This window comes from Alexandromys fortis, unplaced genomic scaffold, assembly GCF_014885135.2.
Source record: "Alexandromys fortis isolate MF-2015 unplaced genomic scaffold, M_Fortis_MF-2015_v1.1 scaffold_19, whole genome shotgun sequence".
In the NCBI taxonomy this organism is placed as follows: Eukaryota; Metazoa; Chordata; class Mammalia; order Rodentia; family Cricetidae; genus Alexandromys; species Alexandromys fortis.
In genome coordinates, this window is record NW_026067890.1 from 7,246,485 (window position 1) to 7,263,921 (window position 17,437).

Genomic DNA, 17,437 nt, shown 5'->3' on the forward strand with positions numbered 1-17,437 from the left:
GGTTTGGATCGCTGTAGCCTCAGAATGAGTCAGTGCCATGCTACGGTTGTCAGAGAAAATTACTGTGATTTTAGGGGCATTAATTGAAGCTCAATATTCAGACCAAGGGAGGTCGTCACACTTGACTGTGCTGCTCACATATGGTGGACGGTTTGAACTCTGACCTCAGAAACACAGGCTGATTCCTTCTCCCCAGAGCTTCATGGCTCTCTGCCGGGAAGGCCTGTTGATTTAGTCTTCAAGGAATCCTGGTGTCAGTCACGTGTTAACCCTGTGAGACTATTAGAAAGTCCTCTCGTTGGTCCGGTCCACAGTGTGTGATACGCATCGTGGCATCATCAGCAAACATGTCGAGATACAGAAGAATGTTTCTCTTCTCATTTGTTTGTACAAGCTGATGTGGCCAAGATATCTTCCTAAGTCCTGTGTCCAAAGTGTTCTGGCCCTTGTGCCAACGGCTACATACCCTTTGAAGTTAGCAAAGGCAAAATCAGACAGTATTTCCTAGTACTATTAGTATTTCCCAGTATAATTGATCTCAGTATCAGAAAAAAGAAACCTTGTCCGTCTGGGCGCAGCTAATATTTCCCCTAAGATGTCATCACTTTGCTCACTGGCTCGGTGCTGGGTTTGTTTCTCTTGTTGAGAGAGTTGCTAGCTAGTTCAAGCTGGCCTTGAACTCATGACCCTCCTTCCTCGGCCTCCCAAGTGCTGGGATTACAGGTGCATACCATGCACAGCACCTGCCTTTTGCAAAACATCTGTTTCTCCTTATTTTCCACGCCAACAGATGGAAATTGTCCCATGGCGAACCGTGTCCTCTGAGTTACCGTCCCGGTTAACTTCCTCCCTGGCATTTCAAGCATGTCCAGAGATTTTCGTGTTCGGCAGGGGCGGCCAGCCTGTCGACATCCCTGCAGAAGCTTCTGGTCTGTGGTGTGGGGAGTGAGGCGATTCTCTGGGCTCGGGGATGCATGTTCTACGGCTGATGGAGCTGTCTGAGGTTGTCACAGTTCAATCCCAGAACTGTGGCCCAACAATCTTAATGGTTAGACTCAATCCATGAACACTCTTCATCTGATATTTGGTATCTTTATCTTCCCCTTGGTGAACCCACTGAGTGCTATGAAAGAGAAGGTTTGGGGTCCAGGTCTTCTGCACAGTGCAGACCACACACCTACACACTCATACACACAAACCAATGTTTATCGAGCAGCCCTGCCCCTAGAGCTGCAAAGATGGCGAGGATATGGAGCCTGTGCTCAGTGTTTTCACAGTCCAGGGAGAGAAACAGGGCGCACAGTGCGTATTCAGTTAGTCTTACCTTAAAACTTCAGGATTTGGGGCCGCAGAGATGGCTCACTGGTTTAGAGCACTTGTTGCTCTTCCAGTGGACACAGGTTTGATTCCCAGCGTCCACATGAGGGCTCACAGCTGTCTGTGACTCCAATACCAGGGGATCTGATGTTCGTTTCTGACCTCTGTGGGCTCCAGGCTTGCATGTGGCACACAAACATACATGACGCAAACACTCATACACATGGAATAAATAAATCTAAAAGATTAAAAACTTCCTGATTCATAAGAAAGGTGAACTGAGACACTACTGGTTCTTTGAGTCGTGGCTGTGACGGAGCATAGAAGAGTGGTCACGTTATTTTTTCTGGGGACAAATGTTAACCAACTGGAGAATCGAGGCTTGCTGATTCAGAGAATTTGGATTTATTGGAGTTAGAAAGAGCTAAGGCTGGCAGCATAAACAGAAACCCAGAACCACAGATAACTTCTAATGGAATAGAAAAGAAGATGTTGAACTTTTCTGTACATTAACCTTCTCTAATTAAACATTCGAATTAAACATATTGTGACATGTAATGTATGATTCTAATAGGCTGGAAGGAAGATTAGTAGGGTAGAGTCTGCCGCTGTATCCCCCTTCCTCTCTTCCCAGCCAAGATCCTGAGAGGTCAGTAGAGTTTCAGGTGGATAGCAGAGATTCTAAGGTGCTGAAGCCACCAAGTTACCAGTGGGAAGCAAGCTTTGTCTTGGTTGTTGGGTCCCTTTTCCTGGCTTTTGCAGCATGCCCTGGTGCAGGGATTGGTTAAGAAAATAATTGGTAGATTCCAGGTTTGCAGGGTCACTCCTTTTGGGGGCGCCCAGTACTTCAGGTACACGGACTCAGCTACTGGCCACACTTGGCAAGTCTTCTTGTTGTTGCACCTGGTGTTCTAGGAATGAGTGAATTTTGGGAACAATAAGTCATCCACAAAGCAAGGACTCTACCTCAGACTTACACACCTGCTGGCTCCTGCCCTCAGGAAGCTTTAATTCTAGATTTTATATAGCACTTTAATATCTAGATCCTTGCCCTACTTCCAAGATCTTTGTAGATTTCCTTTGGCTTCTGTGCAGACAGTAACATAGCACTGTCCTCATAACCCTGACAAAGGGTTGACAGAAACACCTAAAGGGGGAAAGGTTATGGGCTCATGGCTGGGGGTGGGGTCTGTCACCAGGATGGAGAAAGCATGACCCAGCTCTCGCAGCAGTGAGAACTTGAGGCTCTGGGTTTCCCATCATGGACTGCTGAGGATGGTATAACCACAAAGGCTTACTTCCAGGAACCTCCTTCTGCCAGCCAGGTCCCACCACCTAAAGGTTCCACAGCTGTTCAGTATGCAAACCATGAGCCTGTGGGGAACATTTCCCCTTCGTATCCTAACATCATCTATGAATTGTGACAGTTTGAGTCTCCCTTTGCCAGCTTTTGTACCTTTATTTTATTTTATTTTTTGCTTATTTAGCTATATCATCTAAGGCCTGCAAGCCCACAGTAGACAGAAGCAGTAACTGGGGTGTCTTTCCCTTGTTTCTGATTGGTTGATGCCATGACTGACTGATCCTACTAATACTTCTAATGCTTTATAAGTGAGACTGATGTTCGCTGTTAGAAACCTTTCATTGATCTCAGATGCCATGAAATGATGATTTTAAAAAGTATGTTCCCAATCAACTGGGTGCCCCAAATTATTTTTCTCTTTCAATACACGGATGTGGCAAGTTGTATGACTAGAACTTCTCCTATTAAATTGACAAAATCCCTGGAGCAAATCTAACTTGATTGTATTTTTCATGCATTCTTGGCTTTGGTTTGTCAGTATTTTGTTTAGACCTTTTTGTTTTTTTCCTACAATTTGTGAAATTTAGCATATACATTTCATTTTTCTTTCCTTTTACTAACTTTGCTTTTTCTAGCAACATCTTAGCATCTTCTTTGTCAAGTCTCCCGGGGAGTTTTTATACTTTCCAAAGACTGGATCATTTCAGCCTGGCAGAACTGACTATGTAGTAAAAGCCGTCGTGTACAGAGATTTTCTTACTGGGAGGTTGTGAACCACTAATTCTGTGTTTCAGATGGCTGTGGGAGTGAGTGTTCTCTTTCTTCTTGGAGTCTGTTTTAGTACTCTTTTTTTTTTGTTTTGTTTTTGTTTTCCCCTACACATCTGTTTGGTTTTCCTAACCACATGTATAATTATCCTCTGTTTCATTCCTGCGGTGTCTTGTGCCCCCTTCACTCTGTCGGCTTCGGTCCAGCAGGCTCTGTGAGGAGTCGAGTTTGTCTGTTGTTCCTCATGCGATCGCTCGTTACCATTTAATTTCTGCCCAATCTTTATCTCTATTTTGTGTTTATTCTGTTATTCTGTGTTAATGAAAACCAAACCCCTAATGGATTCCCAGTCTTTCTTTCCAAAAATGAGTACTTGAGGGCCCAAACTTCCCTCCAAACATCACGGTAACTGGGTCCTTCTTGCACCGTCTCCTGTATTCTGAAATCTGCCTTGTAATTGAGAGTTCAGCTTTGTCCCAGCCTTGTGTTTTATAATATAATGGGTTTATACCTGCCACTTATTCTACAGTTCTATAATAGTTGTGAACTAAAAACAGGTGGATTTTTGCTACTGCTTCTGAATTTTTGAAAGAAATTTGTCTAAGGCTGGGCAAGATAACATCAGCCTTTAATCCCAGCTCTTGGGAGGAAGAGGCAGGTGGATCTCTGGGAGTTCTAGAGCAGCCAGAGCTACATAGTGAGACCCCGCATCAAAACAAAATAAACAAACAAAACTAAATCCCACTCCTGTTCATTTAGAGGGTACTTTCAGACCCCTTTGGATTACACCGCAGAGCAACAGCAAACAATGCCTGCACTCACTCGTCTTGAGCCGTCAAATACCAACACGGGTCACTTTCCTTTCGACTTTTCTCTTATATTGTCCCATATTTAGGAGTTCTTATCTATAAAAAACTATGTGAAAATATACACAAAATATGCAAAACCTAGCATATTCACCATTTTAATATTATATTTGTTTGAGTGCACACATTAAAAAACTTAAAAATTGTTCCCTATTGACTGGATAATGTGATGTTTTGATGCCTGTACACAGTGTGGAATAGCTGAATCTGATTAAACACTAAGGCTGGGGGGGATGGCTCAGTATGTAAGATCCTTGCTGTGCAACCCTCAGACCTAACACGAATCCTGGCACCCGGGTAAGAAAAGCCAGGCATGGCCATGTGTTCCTGGACTGCAGCCTTGGGAGGGCAGAGGCAGGTGGATTATGGGCGTCCAGGGGCCAGCCTGCCAAGTGCAAACAGAGTTTCAAGTTCAGTGAGAGATCGTGCTAGGAGAATACAGCATAGCACAGTGGAGAAAGACACCAACAGCTTCCACAAGCACGCACACATGCAGGTCATGGGCTCGCGCGTGCACACACCACCCACCCATCCACCCACACACACAGGTGCGCGCGCGCCATGTTAAATGTTGCTAACTTTACATTCATCATTGCCTTGCAGTGAAGTTTTAATCCTTCCAGCTTTCTGAAGCACAAACAGGCTGCTGTTATCTGCAGTTACCTCACTGGGCCATCCTGCTCCTCTCAATGTGTCGTTTACTATCTGTTCATCAACCTGGCCCCATCCCTCGCTCCAGCCTCCTCTCCCCAGGCTCAATGACAGAGGGGGAGGAGTGCACACAAATGGGTACACACGGGTATGGATGAGCACACAATGACACTGCAGAATGGGGGTGCTGGCTCTGCAGAGTTTGGGGACATGTGGCGTTATCTCAGTGTGGAATAGTTTGGTCTGATTTCTCACGTACTTCTCTGATTTAAAATCACGATCCCGATAGAGGTGACTCGTTTTGTTGTTGCTGTCACATCTCAAACAATGTCTGGTGACACTGGGAGCCACTAATTGTGCATTATTAACAACCACGACAAAAGCAATCCTTGACACATTTTGTAGACAGGCAGACCTCTGTGAGTTCAAGGCTGGCCTGGTCTACATAGCAAGTTCCAAGCCAGCTGAGATCGTATAGTGAGACCCTAGCTTAAATGAAAGGAGGGAGGGAGGGAGGGAGGGAGGGAGGGAAGGAGGGAGGGAAGAAAGAAGGGAGGAAGGGAGAGGAAAAGAGACACTCTGTGATTTAGGACAGAGAGCTTCTCAGTTTGGATTCTAACCACCCGAGAAAAGCAGGGAGGCCTCTCTCAGTGAAATACTGCTTAAGAGGTGTGACTCCAAACCACCACCACTCAGATCAAGTGTCCTTTTGAGAGGAAGGAAAGAATCAATCTGGTTACTAATGAGAGAGTAAATCGTGAGTATATCATTTCCGTGACTTTGACATTCCTGAAGTTGAAACTGGAAAAAGTGGACGCTTTCTAAGTGACTTAACTTAAGCGGAGAGTGATGTTAGCTACCATTTGATACACTTTAAAATAACAAGAGTCTGGTTTCACCCTGCGGTCACCTCTGTTGACCTTGGGACACCAGCCTGCCCACCCACCAGGAGGGGCTGTGGTGCCAGCCAGAACTCCCATTTGTAACCAGAGATGCCACATCACGGATCATAGCCTGGGGAGTCATAATTAGCATGAGCCAAAAATATTATTTTTACCCCTGCCCCCTTCGCTTAGATTGCCAAGACCCTCTGTTTGTTTTCTAGTGATCTCTCTTGGAGAATATAAATCTGTGATTCGAGACTCCTGGCTGCAGTCTTATGTGAATAATTGGATATTCTATTTCAACTTAGAGGCAGGGCTCTCGGGCCAACTGCTATGGTATCTGGTCCATTGGGAAGGGTATTTGCGTAGGAGAACGCTCTCTCCTTTCTGGTGAGCTGAGTTCTAGTACTTGCCTGAGAAGGAGTAGACACAGTCTTCTGTGTCTAAATAGGTGTCTCATAAAAGATTGTTTTAATTTCCTTTGAAGTGCTGGTTTTTAAAGTATTTGGACAGGGGATTGAACCCAGGGTCTCGTACGTACTGCCCCTGTCCCAGGCCCAACCAGCCTGGGTTTCTGTCTCTATCCTTCCTCTCCCCCCGACCCATCTCTGCCTAGCTAGGAGACTAGTTCAGAGTCTTGATGCTGGATTGACTGTATGAGCTGCTGCGCTCCTGTCCCCGTATGGAATGCAGGCATCTCTGGGTTTATTCGAGGATGTGACCCAGGGGGACCTGGGCTGTAGTCTCTCTCTGCTCTCAAGGCCTTTCCGATGAGGAAAACAGAATAACCAGAGGGCGTGCCAACCCCCCTTGGAAGGTCCTCCAAGCAGCGTGCCAGGATTTCATTTCCATCCTGCGCACAGCGCCTTCCGGTCCGTCCACGCAGAGAAGCGTGAGCTGACACGCCCTGTGCTGACGTCTTCCACAAGCCACCTCAGAGCCGTGTTGACAAGCGCTCGGGAGACTTGTGCTGATGTCCTGAACGCCGAGTGTCTTCTCTCGACTTCACCTGCAGTAGGAGAACCAGGAAAGCGGGAGAGGCAGACAGTTCTGACGTGCTCGTCTTTTGGCCTCTGTCGTCCGGGCATCTGCACAACTGACTCAGCCGCTACTCTTGAGAGTGGGGGTTGTACACTGTCACTCGCTAGATGCCAGGTGCTCTGATCGGTTAGAGGGTCAAACACGACTCCTCCTCCTATCTCTCTATTAATCTGGGCATTGCAGAAAACACCGCTTGCTTTATAGGAGTTTGATTAAATATTATGGTGTCTTTCTTTTTTTAAAGCAGGGTTTCACTGTTGCCTTAGCTAGCCCCAGAACTCCCTATGTAGACGAGGCTGACCTCAAGTTCTTAAGAGATCTTGCCTGCCTCTGCCTCCCAGAGTGCTGAAATTCGGGTGTGAATTATCATGCCTGACTCCCTTGAAACAGGGCAGCACAAGCTAAGTGTTGGTTACTTTATAGAAAGAGCTCCACTCTCACGCCTGGCTTTTCCACCTGGTAGGGACCTGCCCGGCCCTTGACTGACAAATGACCACCACCTTTCCCTCCTGTGTCCTGGGATGGTCTTGATGGTTAGGAAGAGGCTGACATCTTCCCTATGGGTCCACCCCTCCCCCTGATTTTTTGGTTGTTGTTGTTGCTTTTGTTGTTTTGTTGTTGTTGTTGTTTTTTGATGTTGTTGTTCTTTTGTTTTTCGAGACAGGGTTTCTCTGTGGCTTTGGAGCCTGTCCTGGAACTAGCTCTTGTAGACCAGGCTGGCCTCAAACTCACAGAGATCCTCCTGCCTCTGCCTCCCGAGTGCTGGGATTAAAGATGAATAACACAACCACCGAGCTCCCTACCCCTTATTTTAACAGAATATTTGCTCTTTCTTGCACAGAGACATTGTGCTGTGAGGTGACAATCTTGCCAACTCTCTCTTCAAGCCTCTTCTTGATAGGCTAAATAAATACCTCTGTGTCAATACTTCCTCCCCTTCTGCTCACTCCTGGTTTTGCTGGCTGGCCTTCATAAGCCAGCATTTCATTTATTACTGTTTTATCACTTCTAGCGTATTAGTGAGTATGCCAGACATGTCTGACAAAGCGGCTTCTACCTCCCTTTCATCTGCGGTTGAATCTATCAACGTAGCCTAGGATCCCTCTGGATCCTCGATAATCTCATCTCTCTATTTTATGATCTGAATATGGTCATCTAAATCTGGTGATCATAAAGTTTCCATCTTCCCCACCATCTCTTGATGCAAGCATGGTTTTTAAAGTTACAGGTTCAAATTTTATCCATTCATTGTATTTGGTTACACTTTATCCTTCACTTAAACTATTTGGGGAGAAGACCGGGGACCTGATTAATGTTATCTGATGCATTGCTCAGACTTATGCTATATGTGACTTTTGTGTGTCAGGCACTGTTTTAAAAATATTTTGACAAATTAATTTTATCATTATTTGGCGTTCACATCTCCTATGATCTAGGAGCTATTGTTATTCCCACATTATAGGTGACAAAGGCAAGACTCGGAAAGATTTTGTTCATGTTGCAAATTGGTCCCAGGTCCTCACAATTCAGAGTTCGTGCCCAGAACCCCTTAGCACAGGTGCCTGTCCCAGGAGCTAGCCCTCCTGTGTCCCCTTCATGCATCCATTGATCACGGTGCCATCAAACCACCATAACAGTGTGACTAATGTGGCGGCCAGGCTGGGGTGATGCATCAGGGCCTTTCTAGGTAATCAGGGGTTGCTTTGGTTTTGCTGGGACGATGTTGGTTCAGTTTGAAACTAAACTACTTGCTGACTTCCTGTAAGTCGTCTTGTCCTAGCAATATCATGTACTCTCAGCGCCCTAACTGAAGTCCAGATATAATTTAGCTCCTGCGTTCCTCAGACCAGCTCAACTGGTGAGCGCATCAGAAAGGGAGATACAGTCGTGCGCTGTGATTGGAGCTCTGATTTTAGATGGAACTTTCTGTACTCTAGGATCTGCCCTTCCCACCCTATCTGGGTATAAATTTCCTTCCATTCTTTCCCCTCCTCTTGGAACATTCTTTTCTCCTGTCTCCTGCAATGTGTGTGGGTACTCACTGAGTTCCAAACTTAAACCTCTTTGGGAAAAGGGGGTGCTTAACCTGTACTTCCTCTAACCAGGTGCTGTGCCTCTGTGGCTCTGGAGCCAGTGCCAGTGTCCCCCGAGAAATGGGATCACCCAGATGCTGGGTGCTCTATGCTTTTCCTAAGCCAGGCCTCTTTAATGGGGCAGGGGGAAGGTTGACTGGTCACCTAGAACAGCATGCAGCAGTGGTGTGGACTGGAGTGACCTGAGGTCAGGCTGGGATAGGGCCAACTTCCTGGAGGAAGGACTCAGAAGGAAGGTTCTCAGACAAACCATGTCTGGGAGGATCAGCCTTGGCCAGAATAACGCCTGCCCTTCCCAGGAAGGAGATGAAGATGGGTTCCTTAAGTAATTTAGAGTTTCCAAATAGTTGGTCATTAGCTCTGCTGCTGAGACACTGGAGACTATTAGGAATAGGAGTTACAGTTGCTGGTGGGAAGGAAATCGAAACAAGCGCTCACTGGTTATGTCAGACATGAGAGGAAATCACACCTCTAGCATATCTAGCGAACTCATGAGAAAATACTTGTATTTTCCTTTTCTTCGTCTCCCCCACTTGAAGCTGTAGTTGTTAAAGAGTAGCCTTGGGAGTCTCTACATGGGGGCTCACGGAAGAGCGTCCCTCTTTACTCTTTAGTGCGCATCCTCCGTTTGTCACGAGCAGCTTTTGGCAACACATTCAGAGTTATACTGGAGCACCTTGTCCCCCTTTTAACTCTCAGTAAATCACACTGGACCCTGGATCTCAAAGCCTTAACTTCATTGCTGGCATTCACAGCGAACGGCTCTGCATGGCTTCTGCATGGTTTCCACCGAGTCAGAATTGTTCGCGCCCTGCTATAGAATGTTTGGGTGACTTGTGCTAGTTTTCACGTCTAAAATAGTCTACGGATAATTTAAAAAATGACTTCCCAAAACGAATACACTTATTGCACCGCTGGCCTGTGAAGCCAGTGTCTGGGGAGACCTCACCTGTAACTGAACCTGAAATTTCCTTTGCCCATTTAGTCAGTAAACCACGGCCAAGGATAACAAAGGGGCGTCTCTTTGGAAGATGGATGTCCTTCTGTTTGGAAGCGTCTTGTAGAGCATCCCTCACTGGGGTAGAACTTGGGACTCTGTGGTGGCAGAGCTTGTCCGTGATTGGGATGCGTAGGACTAGAGCTACTGACCGCACGTGGCCATTGAGCACTTGGACATTTTACTTAACTTTAAATGGTCACTGGGACTAGTGACAACCACACGGACAGCGAGGCTCTCAAAGGAAGTCACTGGACTGAGATGTGGGCCACGTCATATTGCAATGGTGTGAGCTCTTGCCTAGTAAACCCAAGATCCTGAGTCCAGTCCCCAGCACCCTAAAAACAGAAATGGCATAAAGAAAGGAAAGAGAGGAAAAAGAAAGGAAAAAAGAGAAATAATTTACGCCAAATAGATGAATTTTAGGGGGCTGAAGAGATGGCTCTCGTAAAGAGCACTTGCTCCTCTTTCAGAGGACCCGGGTTCAGTTCTCAGCATCCACAAGGTAGCTGACAACCACTTGCAACTCCAGTTCCAGTGCATCCAGCACCCTCTTCTGACCTTTATGGTGCACCTATATACATGCAGGCAAACATTCATACACATAAAATAAAATCTTGAATAAATGAAGTTTGTCTCCTAAGAACAACGCCAAGCAACGGCTGTATTTTTTAAAGATGTTCAAGGTGCTTCGAATGCCTAGTTGAAGTGCCAGCCTGTTAGTGCAGCATGGGATGCCCAGAAGACCTCTCACCTCGGAGCTCCCTGCTTGCATTGCTCTGCTAAGCCCGTGAAGCTGTACTTGGCTCCCTCCATGACTGGCTGATGGCTTGGGTCTTCACCATCGCGATGCTCCATGGTGTTTGCCTTTAGTGGGTTGTAAAGACGCCGACAGGCTCCATTGCGTGTTGCAGATGAGTGTGATGTGTGTCGTAGGTGATGAGTGTTCTGTGAAGGTAAAGGAAAGCAAGAACGAGTTGGCGGTGGCAAGGGAATGCAACTGCTGAAGCTGTGTTCGATTGGCAGCAGCAAGGGTTTGAAGGGCGGAGGCTGATCTGTCTGTGCGCCACTGCCCAGTGAGAGCTGAGGGAGACTGACAGGCACCGTGCGAGTGGGGTCTCCAGAGCCTGATTGTAGTTTTTAAAAAGTCAGTGTTATTGTATTTATCTGAGGTATGCAGTATGTTATTATGGGGTACATACAGATAGTTAAGAGGTTGCTATAATAAGGCAAATTAGCACATCATCTCATATAGTTACCTTAAAAGCAGAAAAAAAAAACAACTCTTCATTTACTGTGAATTCCAAATGCAGTCCAGTTTTGTCATCTGTACACCTGGTGTTGCAGCAGAAAAATCTGAATTTTGAGCGCTAGGCTGATGTGTGCACATTTGTGTCCATAGGTGTGCATTCATGCACATGCACGCGCACACACAAACACATACGCCTTTTGGAATGAAAGTTCTTGATGTGTGATCTTGAGTAGGGAGAGCTTCTGTAACCGCCAGTCCATTTTTGCGATGATACCAGGATGCGACTGGCCTTTTCTCTCTGTGATGACATTTGAGTGGTGACGGTAGAGGAAATGACTGACACCTCAGGACAGGGCCCCTGGAGTCCTCCTCTCTGTGCTACTACCATTACATGAGACTACTTCTTATGAAAAGGTTAAAAACTTTACTAATAGTATTACTAGGTCTCATTCTTTTAAAAAATATTTACTAGCGCAGGTGCATGTGCGTGTGTGTGTGCGTGCGTGCATGTGTGTGTGCGCATGCGTGTGTGTGTGTGTGTGTGTGTGTGTGTGTAAGATTATGTGTAGTGTCCTTGGGGGCCAGCAAGGCTGTCAAATACCCTGAAGTCGAGATTACAGGCGGTTGTGAGCTGCCCTGTGTGGGTGCTGGAAAACTGTGTCCTCTGGAAAAGAAGCTTGGCCATCGTCCCAGCCTCCAGACCTCAGTTCTTAAAAAGCCTTTTCACTCTCACTGTTAGACAGGAAGCGGGTGGCATGTGAGGGACTCTGTCTCTCACTGAAGATGCTACCTGCAGCCAGCAGAGCCTCAGGGGTGACTGCGGCCTGGCACATTGCCCAGCCGTGCTGGTTATGCAGTCCCTAGCGATAGAGCTTGAGGTTTAGCCTGAGACCTGACTGGAATAGTGAAGTGAGTTTTCACGTACATTTCTAGAAAGAGGGAGAAATGCCTTGGCTTTCAAGGGTAAGAGTATGTTGCGGCCAAGGAAGTAAGAAGGGCACAGATTCTAGACACAATTCTAAGGAAAATGATGCAATAAAGCCTTGTGGCCTAAAACATTTTATTGTCATAGCACTACTTACAAAAAAAAGTTGAAATCCCAAATCATGACATTATGGTCTTGGTATTTGACAGATATTTTCCTGAAAATGAATGGCGCCCAAGGGAAATATTTGATACTGTTAGTTGCCAGTGATTGCGGTGGGGGAAGACAGGAAAAACAAAGCCAAAAATTTAATCCTTCAAGTGAAAATTAGGAGTTTTAAAAACTTGTATCTTTCACCATGAATTTGACAGTCCCTGGTACTTAATGACCTCCCCGGTGAGGTCAGTGGTAATGTTAACAGACAAATGTAGCGTGTGTGTGTGTGTGTGGGGGGGGGTTATGCTGAAATTAGCCAGCGCTTTCCAGTTATTGGTCATATAATCACACATAACAGATAAAGAACAGGCAGTCTAAGAGTCATACACTTGATTTTTGGTTCCATTTTTGCACCACCAGCTAGCCTGTTGTGAGCTCAAGGCCTGCCTGGGACTCAAAGTGAGACTATTGAAAACAAAGAGGAGGAGGGAAAGCTGGAGTGATCGCTACCACTCGCTGGCGTGTTTGATTCTGTTGTCTTTTCTAAAAACAACAGGGTCTCGCTAAGGTGCCCAGGCTCGCTATGATCCTGGGGTCACCTTCCTGACTTTTGGCATCAGAACATATATCTGTAACTATAATGATGTAAGTTGTAATATTTGTAATTTCTTTTTAAAGTTGCCTTCCCCTTGCCACTTAACTTACCTGTGCTTCCGGTGTTTCGCTCTTGATTTAGAACAGTACATATGACACCGTCCATGGAAGGCAGTAGACTCGAATTCAGCTGAGTCCTACCAAGTCCATGCTAAGATCCATGAAGCTAAAATGATGTCATCCTCACTAAATCTTTACTGTATAAACGTGCCTATTTTAAATGTCTTACGTCAATATAAATTTGTATTTATTTTATTATGATGTGTGTGTGCGTGTGCGCACACACCACGGTGCACATTCAGAGGTCAGAGGACAGCTCTGTGGTGTTGGTTCTCTCCTTCCACCTTTTTATGGATTCCCGGCCTTTGACCCAGGGCTCAGATCTTCAGACCTGGACTGCAAGCACCTTTACCCTTCAAGTCATTACACCATCTCCTCAGTCCTGTAATGGAGTTTTCCTTTTCTTTCTGCTTTTCCTTGTTGAAGACTGAGTCTCTCTCCATAGCCTTAGATATCCTGGATAAGCTCTCTCGCTTTGATGAATATTTCAAAGTGTCTCAGTTTTATTTTCTAATATCAATAATTAATAGGCAAATATATACTAAGACTGAAAGGTTTGGAAGCTATCAATTCCAACAGTATACACCAGTGTCTTTGTTTTTCTGTTTTCTAATCCATGCGTTAGGGCGTGTGTGTGTGTGTGTGTGTGTGTGTGTGTGTGTGTGTGTGTATGAAGTAAATTTTAAAATGTCCATGGACCAGAAAGACAGAGAAGATGAAAGTCAGCATTATGGTTAGTGAGACCCAGGGTTGGGCCACTGGGCCTGTAAACTCCAAACATCAAGTGAACGAACCCCAAGTTTTAAGAACTTAAACGGGGCAGTGCAAGCAAAATGCTGCGGACCGTTTTGGTCACTGGTGGGATATTTCATGGAACCAAGCCTTGATGACATGACCACATTCTAGAGCATGACACTTTCCAGACGAACCTAGCACTGACTTCCCAGGGACCTGCAGAGCGAGGTAGTGATGTCACAGCAGGAAGACTTAAGATGCCTGGCAAGGGAACACCCCCCACCCTCTGCCCCCTCCGCCCTGCAGACTGTGTTCCTCTGCTGAAAGTGTGGAAGGGTTTTGGTTCATTCTCCTCTTCAAAGGGAACATACCCTGTTACTGCAAACTTAGGCACTGCTCAGATCCTTTGACCCACAAAAGACTCAAGTCTGAACCTATCTGCTTGCACAGCAGCGCCTTGAATACCAGTCTGCCCCTCGCCTGCACACTCTGAACAGCTCTGAGTAGTGAACAGCCGTTGGTGGTGTGAGGAGTGCTTATGAGTAGGATCCCACCTCACAACAGGAGCATTGCGTCCTTGACCTGTAGGATGGAACACTTTGATCCCAAGTGACCTTGCCACAATCATTTATGCCCTCAGCCTCGGCCTCAGCGGCCTCAGCGCTGGGCTCACCCTTCCCAGGTAGCAGCTGTCAGTGGGTTTCTACGGTGGCCTTTCTGTCTCTATGCTAAGAAGCCTGCCTGCTCTTCAGAGACCGGCCGGCCGCGCTCTTCGTCAGTGATCTCAAATCTGTGTCGCCCTTTTGAGGTTTTCGTCTGTGAAGTCGTTGTCCTTTCCACGCGAGCTCAGCAAGCGCTAGATCTGGTGTCTCCCCACTCTTCCCCCGTCTCTCCACATCTGCAGTGAGCCACCCTCCCCAGGACCACCCTGCTGTCTACTGCTGAGCATCTGGTCAGCCCTGATGGAGGATTTTAGCTGACGCAGAGTGTACATTAGATGGAGTGACGTACTAGAAGATATTCATCTGAGTCACTCAGGTTTACACAGTGGGTGGGGAGTGTTACTGATAAGAGATGTTCTTGAGGAGCAGGGCTGTGCGCAAGGACCCAAGGGCTGGCCAGCTGCCCGCCTGCCAGGACCTTCATTTCCTTACTGTCCAATGGGCACAGCAGCCTGCTGTGGTTGTCTGGACATTAACCTAGATGACGTCAGTGCTAGAAAGGGCGGCATGTTTGAGCATCCGATGCCGCCCCCATCACCTTTGCTCCTTTGGTGCTCCGCTTTCAAACTTGAGGCTAGTTTTCAAGGCTTGTGTGTGCTTAGAATCATCACATATAAAATGCTATCACTTCCTGAGACAATTTGGCTGCAAAAAATGACACATCTGGACTGAGCTCCTGATTGCTCTCTCTCTTTCTCACACATGAAAAGACTGGTTTTACCCTTGTGTGTTGGGCATATCACCTAGGAATTGGAGGCAGCTCACTAACGTAAATGATGAGAGGGAAATAATGTTATATATTAAATTAAAATGGATACATTTCTGTAAGAATTAGTGTGCGTTGTCCTAACTTGTTCTAACTGTCTTGTATCGGTCCCTCTGTTCTCTTTTCAGGGATCCACATCTTCTGGACCCGACTCTGGAATATGTGAAGGTAGGAAAGCCGGGTGTAACTTGTAGTTACAGCTCTGGGTAACAGATTCCCCGTTCTAACAGTGCTGCCAAATGCTGCCTGGGGTCTAACTTACATAGAAAGCTGACCATATCACCTGAAACAGCCAGAGGAGATCTGGCTCTCATGGGCCTTTGGTAATCTTGGTAAGGGTCTCTGTCACCTGTTAAAGCCTATGATCTTTCCCCCACGTACCTCCGATGTGTTTTAAGATTTGGAGTCATGGGTTTGTTTTTGTTTTGTAAGTTCTGGCTTGCACTCAATAATACCACCAAAGCGGTCTGGCGTTGGCAACCCTATAATCAAACTCATTATTGTGTCCCTGACATATAATATTCACACTGAATAAACAGCTAACAGAGGGTTTTATGGGTCCAAATCACATTTTGCCACCAAGTGAGGTCATCCTGTTCTGTTGTTGAGTGAATTCTTTCTTTGATCTCTTAGTTTTCAGATATGGGGGATTTGGGCAGGGCGTAGAAGAGGCATTGTGGTCAAAGCTTTATCTTGAGTAGGGAGGATGAAGGCCCTGGAATCCTAAGAGCTGTCTTTTCCTTTACAACAAGGCCCCCACCTTTCCTCAGTCACTAAGCAGTTGTAATGGCGTGTGTGGTGATAGAGGTGGGGATTATTTCTTCCCTTTTCAATTTTTCTCTTTTGGGGTGTGGGGGCAGATTTCTTCTCTGTGTAGACTTGGCCTCCTGGAACTGGCTCTGTAGACCAGGCTGGCCTCCTACTCACAGAGATCCTCTTCCTTCTGCCTCTGGGTGCTGGGGATTAAAGGTGTGTCCCACCACTATCGGCTTCTTCCCTTTCCTTAGTTCTGTGTGAAGGACTGGGACTGTGGCCAGTGTGTGAGCCACAGCCAGCAGGGTTTGTGAACCGCGTGTCTGAGCCCCTCCTGTGCACAGCACATCTGTTCGCACGAGGTCGTGCGCCACAGCGGTGGTATCCACAGAGAGTGTTTGACTTGGCTGTAGCAGAAGACAGTGTGCGCCAGGGTGATGCGGTTCCCACTTTAAAGTCACCCCGTTCCACGGTCCAGAGGTTGACTGTCCCCCACCAGAGGCTCCAACCCTCTGTGCTCACCAAGGGTATCCCTGATCCTTGCTCCAGGAACTCGCTTCCCCCCTTTTACAAACCTCTAAACCTCTTTTCCAAGAATCCCGTGACGACTCTGCTACAGACCGGCCGTTTTAGGATTGTTCATTTTAGTGCAGAAGCTCTCGCTGCTTTGTGGTTTCCCCTACCTACGACCAGCTAGGATTCAAAACTGCTAAATCGAAAATTCCAGAAGCAAGCATTTTATACGTTGTAAATGTCTGAGTACCATCTTGATCTTGCTGTGTCCTGCTCATTCTTTTTGTGTGTCCATACTGTACACTGCCACGTGTCCCTCACACAGTAGCAGACTGGCCGGCCTAGCATTGCGGGGCTTGTGTTCAAGGAACCCTCATTTTACTGACAGGTTCTGAAGCACGGTGAGCGATGTGACCACCGCGCTGGGGCGTTAAACGTGAAAGTGTGGACTGTTTCCATGTGGCAACCCTGCAGGCCACAGAGGCTAAAACATAGGACGGTATCTATAGACTGTGATATCATCTGTGATTTCATTCAGTCCCACCGAGGGCCTTGGATTATATACCTGAGGATAAGGGGACGACTGTTGTGTTATCTGAGTTACTGCAACTCGTTCCTGAATGTCTGTCTGAACCAAGAAAAGTAGACCAAGAAAAGGTGTAGTGAATGTCGGCATCTTCCATTTACCCTGGCTTTCCCAGCCTTCTCCTGGCACTGGCAAAGCTGCTAGAGCTGCCCTTGGGAGTCTGCGTTTTCTCCCTTTCTCTGATTTGCTATGGCTGCATCTCTCTCTCTCTCTCTCTCTCTCTCTCTCTCTCTCTCTCTCTCTCTCTCCTCCTCCCCCTCCTCCTCCTCCTCCTCCTCCTGGTTGTTGTTGTTGTTGTTGTTGTTGTTGTTCTTCTTCTTCTTCTTCTTCTTCTTCTTCTTCTTCCTCCTCCTCCTCCTCCTCCTCCTCCTCCTCCCCCCCCCCCCCCCCCCTCC

General features: G+C 46.7%; 1 protein-coding gene across 2 annotated transcripts in view; it reads left to right on the forward strand.

Annotated features, from left to right (window-relative positions):
* Bcar3 (BCAR3 adaptor protein, NSP family member) overlaps positions 1-17,437 on the forward strand; it is a 103,764-nt gene that overhangs the window by 18,116 nt on the left and 68,211 nt on the right. For both annotated transcript variants that reach the window (XM_050156381.1, XM_050156458.1), the window contains exon 3: positions 15,319-15,358. In XM_050156381.1, the coding sequence (XP_050012338.1) occupies positions 15,319-15,358 (40 nt within the window). The remainder of the gene's footprint in view (positions 1-15,318; positions 15,359-17,437) is intronic.